This window comes from Amphiura filiformis, chromosome 15, assembly GCF_039555335.1.
Source record: "Amphiura filiformis chromosome 15, Afil_fr2py, whole genome shotgun sequence".
NCBI lineage: Eukaryota > Metazoa > Echinodermata > Ophiuroidea > Amphilepidida > Amphiuridae > Amphiura > Amphiura filiformis.
The window spans coordinates 19,668,052-19,683,673 of record NC_092642.1 but is presented as its reverse complement, the minus strand read 5'-3'; the positions used below and the strand labels follow the sequence as shown (position 1 = coordinate 19,683,673).

Below are 15,622 nucleotides of genomic sequence, written 5' to 3'. Positions count from 1 at the left end.
CAAAAAGATTGAGAATGTCCTATAAATAAAACTAGTGTCATTTTCATCACACAAATATTATACACAAGTGCGCTAGAAATTCTGTGTCATTTTTTAACATGGAAAACAGCTAGATTCTCTTTTGATGTTTACTGAGGTATGGAGAGTGTGGCCTTCAACGCCTAAAATTGGGAAGGCTATTTAGCATAACAAAGGGTTAGTTCAAATAGTTCCTGATACATTGTGGAGCAAGAAAGTGGTTATTTGCATAGTTCATACACTATTAAATTCTTTTTTCTAGCGCATCTATGTAGAAATAATATGTCATGTATAGCTGACCCCTCCCTCCCGCAGTTTCTAAATGTAAAAGAGTGCAATTCATCTGACGGACCACTCCGAAAAGAGTGGAAAAAAGAGAGAGTGAAATAAGTACACCACATTTCGATGACGGGTGAACCCTATATACTCTCAACAATTTACAAAATATAAAATCTTTACTACAATTACACTTTTCAACATGGAATTGAGATTCATGCTACTTCCACTTCTTTTCAAAGATTGAAATTTTCACTCTTCGGTAAGTGGTCCTTAAGATCATACTTGACTCTTTTCCTCCCTTTTTTAGGATTTAAACAAAAACTTAAGACAAAAGCAGATGTGGGTTAAAACAAAGCTAAAACAACATTGATATTTTAAAGAGCAGAGGAGAAAGGTAATTGACACTTTTTACCCCCAAATATCATTGATCTTTTGGTTTGTTCCCTTACAGGGTTTTGGTAAGTTTGCAATATGAATGCCTTATAAGGCCGCCATTCAGGATTTATGCCAGGGAGGTTTAAAGGGGAATCCAAATAATATTAACGGTCAACACGTGACGCAAAGCATCGACCCCACAAAGCCACAGATTTGGTTTGTACTTCTAGGTTGAAGTAGTATAGGGTGTGTGTAAACACACTGAGTCATTCAATCTACAGTCATTCCAAGATAAACACATCATAAATTGCAGTGTAACTGGGGACAAATGGGAACATGGACATGCTTGCTGGACAGTATCAATAGATCACAAACGTCAAAAAACACTGAGGGCCTATACCCTACTACGCCCTCTACATACAGCTAGCATCCTCTGAGCATTGACCTTGTGAGGACATGTTCAGTATTAAGTTTTTTGAGGATTTGGCATGACACCACCCCAAGGAGGACTTTTGAACTTCGAAAAATTTATTTCACAGAAAGTTTATGAATTGGGTAACATTTTGGGCCCAATTTATTATTTTTTTACAGACAAAGCAGAACTGTTGCCTTTTTTCACAACCGCACCCCCGACTACGGGCCTGGGCGTGTGTGTGTATAACTTACGCTGTAGCAAACTTGTTTGTGCCTGGTACAACTGTTTGCTGGATAGGTTTACTGGTGCCCATCATTCCTGCTGTAGCAGCACGTAACTTTCTTCTGTAGCTGTAATATGATAACAGTATAGTAATAGTTGGTAACTTTTATATAAACTTAACCTTAACCAGCTGAAGAACACTCAACATGCAGTGGTGTAGCTGTCAGGGGGCAGGGGGCAATCTGGTAAAATTGCCTATTTGGGCCCCGCCCCTAGTGCAAGGAAAAAAGAGGAAAAAGGAGGGAGAGAGAGAGGAGGGGCAGAGAGATGGGGAATCCATATGATATGCAATACCATACGATTATTATCAATAAGCCTTGCAAAAATTGTCTATTCGGCCCCCCCCCCAAGTGCAGGGAAATTTGGTGGATTTAGGCCCCTGCCCCATACAGGCTTGCCACCTTGGAAAAATCCCAGCTATGCCACTGACAACATGTTCATCTATCAGTGCACAGTTCTTTAATCCCAATGCATTTGTACATTCGTTGAATGACCTTTGAATATTTGGGTACAGAAACTTATACTCTGCAACTTGAGATCGAACTTTGCACTATGAGTGTTTAATTGAGGTTATTGAACAATGCCATTGGGATGAGGCCATTGTGGTCCATAGTAACTGGGAAAATTGAGCCATCAATCTTTGTGCTGATGCTGCTACATCATCATCCTCATTGTACTCATCATCGCTGTCCACTACATCATTATCAACATTCTTATCATCTACATTGTCATTGTGAATACCGACCCTAATTTTGGAAATTCCAGAAAAAGTTGGGTTTTTTATCCCCCATTTTTGACATCCTGAAAAGTTTTTTACAGTTTCTACACACTTCTATACTGTTTCAAAAACATGAATGAAGTGGTATACAGTAGAGAAATATCCCAATTCACAACTATTTGGGCTATTCATGAAGCTAATTAAAGGCATACAGTCATGTTTTGGCTATGACCTTTAATTTTTTTTTAAAATCCCAACCGACCGCCCCAATTCTGAAAAAGTTGTAGAGGACAAGCAAACAATCTTTTTGGGGGGCCTTATCACCATCATCTTTGCTGTCATATCATCCTCGTAATTGGGCTATTCCGTTTAAAATCAGCACTTGACTGGTGGAAGATTTTGGAAGTATCTTCCACTGAAGGAGTATGAATTTCAAATGGAATGAGCACATTAAGCAGCTCCATTTGAATTTCATGCACCCTTTGAGAAAGATTCAACCTGAATATCCACAAGGTGAGTTTCAAATGGAGCTGCTTAATATCATTCCATTTGAAATTCATACTCCCTCTGTGGAAGATATTTCCAAAATCTTCCAAAGGGGAGTGTGGACTTTAAATGGATTAGCCCATTGGAGCTCATTGGCATTGGTATCAATGTTGTTGTCATCATCAGCATTATCATCATCCATCAACACTACCACCACCACCATTATAGTTTATGCCATCGTCATCAACACGATCACCATAGTCCATTTATCATCACCATGATCATGGTATTAAGCGGCCTTACAAAATCCTGAAGCATTGCAATGTGGAACGGTTTAAGCTGTTTTGGCACATGTTGAACTGACATATCGGGAAATTGCTTTAATTATTACTCATTCATTTATAATTTTAATAATGTTATCATTTAAAATATTTTAAATAATTACTTTATGAAATGTTTTTCTTTTTTTTTTCTTTCATTCTAGTAAAACATTTGAAATAATATTTTGTATGCACTACAAACAATTTTCCCTGATAGGTCAGAAACCAGTGTGTCCCAAAACTGCAAAAAACTGTCCCACAATGCATTTCAAATAATAATTATTTTAATCCCGATTTGGTTTGTAATCATGTGGATCATCATTATTTTCATGATCATTGTCAAAACTACCAAAAAGCTGGTATTCCCATTACTTCAATACTTCAAGATCAATCATTTACAATGGAAGTAGCCCTAGATTTAAATCTTTAAAAGGAATTCATTTCATTTTTCATTCATTTTATTCAACTGCGGAGTAGTCAACTACAAATTTTCTCCAAGCACCTCGATCCATAGCTAGTGAGGCAATTAACGCGGCTGTGTACTCTAGACATTGTTTCTTTCGCGAAATTGAGCTTTTTTGAAATGTATTTACTTTGTTATGTTTTTTATAAATACAAGGAAAGAAAATCCAGATTTGTTATCTCCAACTGCTCTATTTTATGGATTTTATTTCACTATTTCACTCGTTTCCGCAATTTAAAAGGAAAGAAAATCTTTGTTGTACCATCGGGGTATCGGCGCGCAACAACGCATCGCTTTTTTTGACGCATAATATGTTAACGCACAGATACGCTACGCATACGCATAGCGCTTATCTGTATGCGTGGCGCATCTTATGGAAGCGCCACGGAAGCACTGTTTTCATAAAACCTAGCGGTCAAATGGCTCCGTTTTAGCTGATAAAATGTGAATTTTTCAAGTTCTTTCCCCGATTTAAACATCAAGATTTCGCCCAAACTTCTCAAGGGGCTGTGGATTTACCTGATGTTCACGTAATGTAAGGTAGAAAAACGAGAACTGCCGCATTCTCCTGTGAACTTTGATCAAAGTGCAAAATGTGACCACTTTAAACTTCAACGGCCTTTATTTCAATGTTCATTTTCTCGGTAAAATGACGATTTAGGTACTAACTCAATAAATACAGTATCTATAGGTAAGCAATTATGCTCAAAATAAATGCATGATCGACTTCAGAAACGGTTTTCTCATTTTTTTTATATTTTGGTCTATTTCGATTTTGGGCATCATTTTGTGCAAATAGGCGTTTGTGAATTTAAAAAGTTCATTTTGATGCCATGATGGTCAATATCGCAAAAAATAAGGCCAATATCAAAAAACTAAAAAAAAACGTTTTTGGAATGGTGTCTCAAGATTAAGAAAAAAACAAAACAAACATTTTTGGAAAGAGTGTTTTTTTGTTATGATGTACCGAACAAAAATTGCCAAAAACTCACGTTTTTGTTATTTTCTTCATAATTGTTGTTTTTACACCAAATCTGTATTTATATTAAGATTCATTGATGTATTGCCTTTATAAAAATGTATACTTTTATATGTCTTGCGTGAATAATTACAAAGTTATGGCACTTTTACTACATGCATGTCTGAGAGTACACAGCTGCCTTAACACCCAGAGCATGAAGAACAACAGTTGTGTTCTTTTAATAAGTAAAGTAAGTGCAATTAAATGATACACTATTCTACATGAATAAACCTCTGCAACACCTATGTGTTCAAAGACACTGATGCTATTGCTTGATTTTGGATTTCTCCTGTCTCAGCCCTATAAATGACAATCCAAAATGGTAGATTTCCAATTACATTACAGCATCTCCTATTTACATTCTTAGGTCTATACTTCAACATCTACTTACTCATTTCTTGTGAAAACGAATGCAATTACCAAAATCACAAACAAGAACATGAAGGTGAGTGCAAATGCTAGGAATATCCACTGTATCAAGGTCAGATCAATACCCTTTTCTTCTTCAAATACAACCTGGTGGAATAACGAATAGAAATTAGATTTATGTTCTATGATGGTAAGAGTAAGAGGTATATAAGAGGGGAGGGGAGAATAAAAAGAGAGTAGAGTAGAGTAGAGTAGAGTATAGTAGAGTAGAGTAGTGTAGAGTAGAGTAGAGTAGGAGAGGAGAGAGGAGAGGAGAGAAGATGAGAGGGGAGAGGAGTGGAGAGGAGAGGAGAGGGGAGAATAAAAAGAGAGTAGAGTAGAGTAGAGTAGAGTAGAGTAAAGTAGGAGATGAGAGGAGAGGAGAGGGGAGGGGAGAATAAAAAGAAAGACAGAAATAACTTAAGACAGAAAGAAGTATGAAGTTAATGGTTATCTCAGAATTCTGAATATGGACTTACCCAGCGAACATAAAATGTTTTACAGAAAACATTCAAATGTCAGGTTATACAAAGGGTATAAAATGTTTTAATAACATTTAAATAATATTTTGGAAAACTTTGTAACATAATGTTATCATTTCCCAAATATGTTTGCTAAAATACTTTACAGTAACATTTTGACAACATTTTTAAAATGTTGTTGTGGTGTTTTTCATATTAAACATTTCAAAAATGTTTTCATGACCTTTATATAAACTCGACTTCTGAATGTTACCAAAATGTTTTGATCAAAATCAAAATGCATTTTAACATGTTTATAATGTTTTAAAACCTTTTTGTGTTTGCTGGGTACATACTTCAAGTAACTTAAATGTTTAATTACATTTATCATTGGAGGATAAAAACTATTGAACAGGAATACTTACATTAACTTCAAGAACTGAATATATGCCTCTGAATTTGTCTTTTTGATCTTGAGTGGCTTGATCTATAGCTCTGTAAAATAAAAAAAACCATCAAAATATCAGTACACACACTTGGGTCATTTGTTTAAAAAAAACTTAATTTTTAAATTAACACAGATTTAAAAGTGGTTCTTAAGATAGCTCTTGATATTTTGAAAAATATCTCAAACTTGGACTTTTTATGTAGAAGCCTATGGCTAGCACGTAGAGTATAATGTAATCACTGAATCAATCTCAAGAACCTATAGCTGTGTTGCCATTGTCGGACAACGCCCGGTGGTCGGCGCTAGTTGCTAGGAGTAGTGGTAGGTGCTGCCAGGAGTAGAGGCAGTGTGAACGATGGTCACCGTACTATGTCCGACCTAGCAGCGAGCTAGATGTAATCTCTGCCAGACGTATGATGCAATGTGAATGCTGCTACGCCTGGCACCCGGTGTAAGTTTGACCTTTTTTGAGTGGAACTAAAAAAATACATTTCGCATGGTTGAAAAAGGTCACGGAAACACCGTATTTAAAGTGGTAGCCAATGTTTACGTTGACCAGAAGTGAATGCTTGGTGGAACTGGTCGGTGTAGTGCTAGGAGTAGGCTAGGTGTGGACACACGGTAGGAGTAGGGAAAATATTTGTGGAATGTTTATTAATGTCAGCTTAAGTTTGCTCAAAATGTGAACACGAGTAATACCACTGGCACTTTCAGACAGTAGGTGACTTACAGGAAAGCAGGATCTGCATTAATGCTCACTCCTGGGATGCGGATCAATGTGATCCCCTCTTGTGTGCGACAGTGAGAGCAAACGATATTGTGCCATGAGCGCCCTACACACACTGTAACACTTACAAGAAATGCGCTCACTAGAAACACAATCATTTCTCAAATCCACATGCCATGTAGACACTTGCTGATGCGGATTCCAGGAGTGCACATTAATATATAGGTGCTGCCTCAGATGGCTGAGGTAAACGCACTGTGTGTGTGCATGGGCAGGAACAATAATAACATGTAGATGTAGACAGGTGCAGAAATATATACAGTGCTGAATAAAAGCTCAGTGTATGTGGAGCTACACCAGGAGACGATCCCTCAGCGCTAGCTTGAAGGCGTCAAGGAATGTGTACTCAGCCGGGTCCTTCTGCAGGATGTTCCAGTCTTTGATGGTGCATGGAAAGAAGGAGTTGGTGGAAACTGATGAGCTGGTCTAAGGATACCTGAAGTGAGATTTGTGGCCTCTGGTTTTAGATGTGGATTGGGTGAGATACTTCATCCATTCTATCTCTACAAGATCTTGGTGGATTTTGTACATCATAACTAGGCGACTTTGTTGGCGTCTCTCCTGTAGTGATGGCCAGTTCAGTTGTTTAACATGGAGGACACACTGCTCTCACGATGATAGTCGCTGGTCACGAAGTGTGCAGAATTATGTTGTATCTGTTCGACCTTACAGGTGTTACACTGGGTATGAGGGTCCCAGGTGGTCGAAGCAAACTCAACAGTAGGTTTGACAAAGGTGGTATATGCAGCTTCCTTGATCTTGCGACTACAGTGGCTTAGGTTCCTGTTTAGGAAGGCCCGGGTGGAGTTAGCCTTCCTGGTGATGGTGTTGACATGGGCATTGAAGTTTAACCGTGGGTCCAGATGCACGCCAAGATATTTAGCAGACTCCACAACCTCCAGGGTGTGACCATGGACAGTGTAGGATGCTTTGATTGGCTTACGCTTATTTGTGATCTGCAGGACTTGGCATCTGGTTGAATTAAACCTCATTAACTACTTGTCTTCCCATGCCTGGAGTGAGTTCAGATCTTCTCGGAGACAGGCAGTGTCAGATGGGCCTGTAGACCACACTGTCATCTGCGAACAACCTCGTAGTTGAGTTGGTGACACAGTCAAGCATATCGTTTATATAGATGAGGAACAAAAGTGGTCCAAGCACACTGCCTTGGGGTGTTAGGTAATATTGGGGTATATTTAGGTAGGTTAGGTAATATTGGAGTATTAGCTAGGTAATATTGGGGTACATTTTTTTATCATTTTTATACTAACAGCTATCATGCAAAAGGAATTCAGAATAATTCTGGTTTACCCTGCGCACAAGTAATAACCCTTATCCTAACCTAACCCTAGAACACAGGGTGCGCAAGGTACTAAAACTTAGGGTGTGCAGGGTAAACCAGAATTGTACCAGGAATTCTAAACCATGTATGAGGCCTGAAAATGAGACCCGTATTTACAGCACTATGATATCTCAGGCATGGTCAATTGTACTGAGTAAACCCCCTACAGGTGGATATGAATAGTAAGTCACTTCCGCTTCAACAACTGATGCCTCTATGACTCTGTTGGTATCTAAGTCCACAGCATGGGCTATCATATAAGTCCTAAAAGGATAATGACAACAGGAATAACATTAAACATTGAGGAACCTCTTTAGCATAAATGTATCAGGACCTCAGGAATTTGTGTTATCAAGTAATTAAATTTATAACTAGAATTTTGACCTTTTGTATTGAAGGTGCACATTTTTTCCCAATTTTGAGGAAAAATGTGTATCTTCAATACAAAATGTCAAAATTTGTAAATCATCATCAGCTTTTCCTCCCAGCTACATACACGTTATGTATATACATATCACTAGATTTAAAAAGTTTACTTTGAGGACTGTAAAATATTGGGGAAATGATTAAGCATCAGTAATGATCTCCTTCACTTGTGTACTTGCGTAATATTTGTTTGTGTGTATTGTATACCTCGACGACTGCTTACATTTGACCCAGTTTTAACCACCATTTATCAGTGGGAGCTGGTAGCCTAATGGATAAGGCGTCCATCTAGAGATCGGAAGGTTGTGGGTTCGATTCCCATGCCGGCACATTCCCTTGCTTTTTTTCAAGTTGGGATGTGTGCCAGTCAGGATTTGTATTTATTTGTTGTCATGTTTAATTGTAACACTTTGGGTTGGTATAAACTGGTCATTCTTTCTTATTCAATATATTCAGTTTCCTCTCGTAGCGAGCAATCATTCCCCATTGTGTTTATTTGTTCTTGCTGAGTATGCGTATCCCCATTACCTACTTTACTTTTATCATATTATAAGAAAAAAATGCATAAAAATGGGGAAATTGGGCATACCACTTGTATGATATAGCCCATCTCTTCAGGGCATCATCTACCCCCTAGGGAGGGTAAAAACTTCCCCACCCACCCTCTATATCCCCTGTGTAGGGATACAATTACTTACCATATATCTATTACTTCTACTGGCTCTGTTAATGTTGTATACACCTGTATGTCATCCAAGTTGACAGCGACATTGGTATATTCTGGATTCTCTTCAATAATGGATGCATATAATCTGAAATGAATTGATAAGAATATTATTTGGGCATTTTTTTGTATGCAGTGGCGTAGCCAGGGGGCCAGGGGGTGGGGCAAAATACTCCCTCCATAGATATTTTTAGTGATGAAAATGTAAATGGCAATGAGTAAAGTGTCATTAAAATGATGAAAAATGGGACAAAAAATTAACAAATGGGAAAAATTAACAAATGGAAACAAAAATTTGGCTTTGCCCCAGCTAAAAAGCTGGTTACGCTGCTGCTTGTCCTTCATTCTTGGGTTGGCTGTACAAGCCAAAGGTCTGAGGTTCAAGCCCATGGTTCTTCTTACCCCTGTAGCTTGAATATATTCAGAACAAGTTACATCTCCACCCCAGGTATCTCCAATGATGGATTAAAGATTTATTGGGACAGTTTCAAAAGGGGGCATGGGAGGGTAGGGGACAGTGGTGCAGTATATGCTGGCTTTGAGTCATGCTCAACCCCAGTAGAGCCATCACAAGGTTACGAGTTCAAATCCCAGTGGTGCCAACACATTATGCACTTGTATGTGAGCTCCAACATACCGTAACTACTGATACTTTTAAGTTTAAAAACCCTGAACTCCAGGTTAAAGACAACTCTACTGCTGATACTCTCTGAACTCCATATTAAAGGCAACTCAACTGATACTTAGACCCTGAACTACCAAGTTAAAGGCAACTCTGCTGATCCTTACTCACAGAACTCCACATTAAAATTAACTCTGTTGATACTTACTCTCTGAACTCCACATTAAAGGCAAGCACCTCATCTGTAGGGACACCGAAATCAATCCGTACCTGCTGCTTCTCTGTGATCAGATAGATCTATAAAACAAAAATGTAGTGATAATAGTCACAGATAGATTGTCAGATAAAATAAATAGATAAACACAATAGAATTATCAGATAGATATATCAGAGAAGATCTTCTCTGGATATATCAATGACCCCCTTTTCTAGACCAAATTTAGAATATGGATGGCTATTATTATTATTATTATTAAATTTCTTGAAAAATTGGTATATTGATAGGTCCACTTTCAAATTCTAAGTGGCACACTCCTACCCAAACCAAACTTGAGTACCCCTCCCCAGGAACGTGGGGTGCAAAATGCAATGTGATAGGGCTTAATTTCATGTCTGGATAATTCTAATAGTCAACACTATTCTTTGATCAGCTCATAATGGGCAGGACTCATAACATTGTGGATTGATATAGAATGGCCATACACACAGCTGGGCACAGCAGCTACACAAAGTGTGTTTTGCGTATTGCTTGACTGAGGCACGCTTTTGTTAATTTATGCGCATGTAGGTTGGGAATCTATTGACTCGCGCAGTAAGAAAAACTGAATAATGCTCGCCTGTTACGAGCTGATCATACACTAGGATCTACAACATGCTCATCTATCAGGGCATGGTTCTTTAACCCCAATACATCTGTACATTCATTGAATGACCTCTGAAAATTTGGGTACTAAAACTCATACCCTGCAACTCGAGGTCAAATTTTGCACTATGATTGTTTAATTGAGGTTATTGAACTATGCAATTGGAATGAGGCCATTGTGGTCCATAGTGATAGTACAGATCAATGATACCAATCAACAAAATGACACACTTACATCCACCAATGTAACATCAGAAAACTCCGGTTTGGTTGGGTCTACAACATGCACATCCAACTGATAATATCCTTGCTCAGATGGCTGAAACTTCCTGATTGTGTAAATCATTGTGTCATTTGAATCAATACCAAAAGCAGCAAAGTTCCCTGTTTATTTGAACAGATGAAAAGTGAAACAAATAAGAATATAAACATTATTTGGAAGGAGAAATAATCGGGAAAAGTTGCAATTTTTGTCAAAAATAGTGAAATTGCAGAAGATTTTTTATTTTTTCTAGTGGTGGAGGAAAACTAAAAAGTCCAAGTTTATGAGTAGGCCCCTCTCTCTAAGCACATGAGTTCATGTAAAAACCAATACTCTAAAGATTTGCCTAATGGCATATATGGTTACCTTGATATAACTGAAATTTTGGGGAGAAACTAAAAGACCTGTAAAAATCCCATCAGCAAATAAGGGCACATACCCTTAATTGGGTTTTCAAAGGATGCCGCTGTCTATCTATACGTGAAATTTATGCCAAGGGAAGGAACCCATGTGCACCATTAGGAAAATCTTTACCATATACCCATTTTTAACGTGGATTTGAACTATTGTTCAAAAGAAATTAGTGATCATTTTTTTAAACAAGAGCACCAATGGTGCTGAAGCTCAATTGTTTCTGAATAGAGGCAAGAAATTGAAACTTAAATTGTGTTATTGGCATCATTTTAGGTGAATAATAGCTGTTGTCGGATATAAAAGAGATGTGGTCCGATTTCTCATATTCTGTTTTCTATCTTATATTGAGGCATATCATTTTCAAATTTTGAGTTATAGCTGAAAAATTACCTTGGAATTTCTAAGATAGGGCACTATCTGCCAGCACTATCAGGCACCATGTTGGTGGCCTTATCTCAAAGAGATTAGACATGGCATTTGTTACGTTTTTTATCCGAGCTCTGATCTGATAAATAGTGAAATTTCAAATGATTTATTTTGTTTGTTTTGACTTGGACGGGCCATATGAAATAGGAAAACTCTGATTATGCCCTTAGAAAGTTTTATTTGAGTTGTTACTTTGAGAAAATACAACCTTCCCAGAGAAGGTATCTTACACTTCCCATAATGCATTTCTCCAATTTTAATTTCCTCTACTGATCATGATTTGCTATCTACTATAACCAAGGCCGTAGCAAGTGGGGCGGCCATACTTTTTGAGACATTTGCTATGTATTTCTTTACATTTTTATTTCAATTTGGGCATATATTTGCATTTTGGCCACCCATCGTTTGTGATGGCCGCCCCACATTTTTCAACCTTGCTACGGCCCTGACTACACAGCTTTCAACATGGGTCGAGTGACGAAATGTACCTCAATGAATCATATAGCCCAAATCAGGCAAACTATGTTTATTGACAGTTGACCCATGTTTCAGGGACCCTGTACAAAGTAATGGAAGCGTCATCTGATGAAATAAGATGAAACATCATGTGGCAAAGGATTCAGGGAAAAAAAAGTGCAGTGATTTATAGTGCGCTACGCACAGGCACAACGCCTAGACGTTGATCCACAAGCCTCAGCACACTTTACAGGTTGTCGCTAACCACTACGGCCCCACTACATTCCATAAACCATTAAACAACAATTCAGGGACTCTGCTGCTTCAAGAGCGCACACCCTAGACATTCCACAAATAACCTTTGCAACAAGGATCAGCTCCCCGAGTTTCGTACGGGTTACAACAAGACAAATTAGCAGTAAGTTCCTTGTCCAGGGGAATTTCAAGCTAACTCAATTTTTTCCATGAGGCGTACTAGGCACGCAAAGGTTCGAACCGCAACCTCTTGCACCATAGTTGAACGCCTTACCGATTGAGCTAACTTGACTGCTACTTGACGGGAAGGGTAAGATATCAACCTACCTAAATCAGTACATTCTGGATTACAGTTCTGTTGATTTGTGATACTAAATGTCATCTTCCTATTGGCTGGGTCTGTATCTGCATCACTTACTGTCAATCGCACTACAGGCTGTTGAACATCAAAGGAGTCAAGCACACCTGCAAAGGTCAAAGGTTAAAATCACAAATGGGAAATTGTGTCATCATGGTGAAATGCAAGTACTAGAATAGATGAGCATGTATCTTGGTAAAGATTCTTCATCCAGTAGTTTAAAATATTATAAATGTCTGATGAAATCCGATGGTGTTGGATGTATATCAATTCTTGAATATATGTCTCTCACTGCAAATCGCGCAAATAACTGTACGTGAAAATTACCACTTATACAGTATTTTACAACAGGGGCTCTCAATAGAAGGCCCCCGCTGACCAGTGTGGTTGGCCCTTGAGCAGCTCTGAAATGTACAGTAAATGTAGCAAACCAAAGTGTATGTGGCCCTCAAACATAGATCCATAAAATGAGCGACCCTCTGTGACCCCTGTGCAATTATAATTGAGAACCCCTAGTCTGCAATAACAGATATTCCTCAGATTCTCTCCTTGAATAAGTGCGTATTATCCGGGCTTACCTGCAGTAAACAGCCCATTTGGTCCGTCTTCAAACTCTGGAGGATTATCATTTACATCGTTGATTTCTACCACAACCTCCTTCAAAGTGGGGTCAGTGCCTGGATCTAAAACACTTGGTAACGCTTCATTGATGAAATCAGGTAGATAAGTCTCATTGCTGGAAGCTTTGATTATCAAGGTGTAGGTAGCTTTTTCCTCTCGGTTTAGGATTTTTTGTAAGGTTAAGAGTCCAGTGAATTTGTTTAAAAAGAACCAATCGCCTTCATTACCAGCTGTAGGGAAGAATCATAAAATGGCATTGGTGATTATCAAGGGACCCACTTGCAAGTCATGGATAGATGGTGTGCTGAAGAATATTATCGTACCATTATGGACATGGCATATTAGGAATATATCAAAAGATATACCAGCGAGTCTGCATTACTTATACAGCATCCAGTTGCCTCAAATATGGTAACAACACTATGTATATAATATCCACAACTTCATAAGTACATGTAGGCCCGACCCTTTTTGGAAATCTTGTACACCGTCAATGACCCCCATTTGTCAGTTTGTTGCCCCGGTGACCCTTTTTTCATACAAATGACTCCACTCCATTTTTTGTCAGGTACTGAATGACCCCATATTTTTGTAAATGTACATTTTACCTGAGGTTGAAAGGCTCCTACTTTTAACATGGCCAAGGCACATCCCTGCCACTTTTGATAGAATGTGCCCCGGGGGTAACACAAGGTCCTCATCAGTGTGTAGGCTGTTAGGGGGGAGGAAGTTGGGGTCAGGTCAAATTTTTTTTTTGCCGCCGAAGTTTTTTATTTTAATTATACACTGTGAATTAGGTTGGGAAAGTTTTTTTTAGTGTTTTGGGGAAAGTTTTTTTTTTTTTTTTTTGCTCAAGTAGCAGTGGCGTAGATTTCTTTTTCGCCATTGGGGGGATGGGGTTAGAAAAATTTCTTGAAGTCAGCACCTTTTGGCGACAAAATAAGGTTATGGTACAAATGCTTGTATGCGCTTCGAAAAATTTTGCAATATTAAAGCTAAACTGGTGAAATATTGTACAAAAGTTGAATAAATTCAAGGAGCTTGAAAAATTTAGCACTTTTAGGTTGAAATGGCCAAATATGGGGTTAATTTGATTGGAAACCCATATACAGGTGTCAACATTGGGGGGATGATTGTATGGATCTTCCCCCCCTGGCAAAATATTGGGGGGATAAATCCCCCCCATCCCCCCGGGATCTACGCCTATGTCAAGTAGTGGGTGAAATTTTTTTCAAAAACTTCCTATCCCCAGCCTTGAAGTCTAATGGTGCGTCCCTTAACAGTGCAAGTAATCAGAAGTGATGCACACGTACAAACAGATAGACTTACCAACAATAAAATAATAGATGATATCATTTCCAGGTCCATCAGCATCCTTTGCTACATTGACAAACCCAACCTCTGTACCAGGGAACAGTCCCTCTCCTACATCAAGTACAAGAGGTACTGGAGTTTCACTCTGTAATAAATCCCATGTAGAAGACTAGTTAGCAGGTGTGGGATGGTGGGCAAATCTTTTTCATATCATGTTTTGTATCTCACAATGAGGCCTGTACCAATAATATGATTCTCTTGAATTAAATTGCGCTAGCGATTTTGGTATCACAAGAAAAAAACATGTTTCACAGCGGCCCACAGAATTAGTGGTATCCAGGGACAAGTGATTTGCGCAGAACTTTTTTTCCACGCAATTGGCTATTTTGGGCAGGGATACATGATTTGCACTGAAAAAAGTTTCTGCGCAATCTCCGTGCAATTTGCTATCTTTTTCACGCAAATCACCTGTCCCTGGGTATAACCACCATAGGGATGAGGCTATCACTTTATTTTGCTCATAACAGCTAAAATCTCAGTTTTGATAAGCGAATTTAGGGATGAGACTGTAATCCAGTCACACAGCATTAATATTTGGCAATTTATGAAAATATTTATATAGAAAAGATCATTTGTTGGTAAAAAGGAGCAAAGTAACTGGATGTGACTTGTCTACTTTTTCTAGGGCTGTTGTTGACAAGGTTGTTGTCGTAACTTATGAACACTTCAGAATCAATTACGATATACAAATAAATACAAAACCAATGCATTTTAGATCTTTAATGGATTATAAAGTGAACACAAATAGTGAATATAAATATGCCCCATTTGGAGTGAATACAAATCTGCCCCTATTGCATACTTGCTAACATTGGAAAATCAAAAACAGGGACCATCTTATACGAAGCGACGCTCTCATTTGTCACGGCCAGGGGCCGAGAGTATGATATGAACACAAATTATCACTTTGCATATTAAAACACAAACTTTTTGTAGGTCATCCATGAATGATTCTAGCATATTTTTTTAATTTTTCTGAAAATGGACAATCCAGTTTTT

The 15,622-nt window shown here is 38.3% G+C and overlaps 3 protein-coding genes across 3 annotated transcripts in view; all 3 read right to left on the bottom strand.

The window, feature by feature from the left end:
• Positions 1–1,334: 1,334 nt before the first annotated feature.
• LOC140170772 (uncharacterized) lies at positions 1,335–7,012 on the bottom strand. The gene is made up of 4 exons (XM_072193997.1): positions 6,918–7,012; positions 5,672–5,741; positions 4,769–4,893; positions 1,335–1,437 (listed from the first exon to the last, which is right to left on the bottom strand). Exons 1-4 carry the CDS (start codon positions 7,010–7,012, stop codon positions 1,335–1,337), a joined length of 393 nt encoding a protein of 130 aa, XP_072050098.1.
• Positions 7,013–7,059: 47 nt separating this feature from the next.
• Positions 7,060–7,473, bottom strand: LOC140170770 (uncharacterized). Its single transcript, XM_072193996.1, has one exon. The coding sequence runs from the start codon at positions 7,471–7,473 to the stop codon at positions 7,060–7,062; it is 414 nt and encodes a 137-aa protein (XP_072050097.1).
• Positions 7,474–7,954: 481 nt separating this feature from the next.
• Positions 7,955–15,622, bottom strand: part of LOC140170769 (cadherin-23-like) — a 9,818-nt gene continuing 2,150 nt past the window's right edge. Inside the window, exons 3-9 of the mRNA XM_072193995.1 lie at positions 14,579–14,708; positions 13,207–13,479; positions 12,598–12,735; positions 10,693–10,841; positions 9,804–9,892; positions 8,948–9,061; positions 7,955–8,087 (exon numbers count right to left, since the gene is read on the bottom strand). Coding sequence (XP_072050096.1) covers positions 7,955–8,087; positions 8,948–9,061; positions 9,804–9,892; positions 10,693–10,841; positions 12,598–12,735; positions 13,207–13,479; positions 14,579–14,708 — 1,026 coding nt within the window. The remainder of the gene's footprint in view (positions 8,088–8,947; positions 9,062–9,803; positions 9,893–10,692; positions 10,842–12,597; positions 12,736–13,206; positions 13,480–14,578; positions 14,709–15,622) is intronic.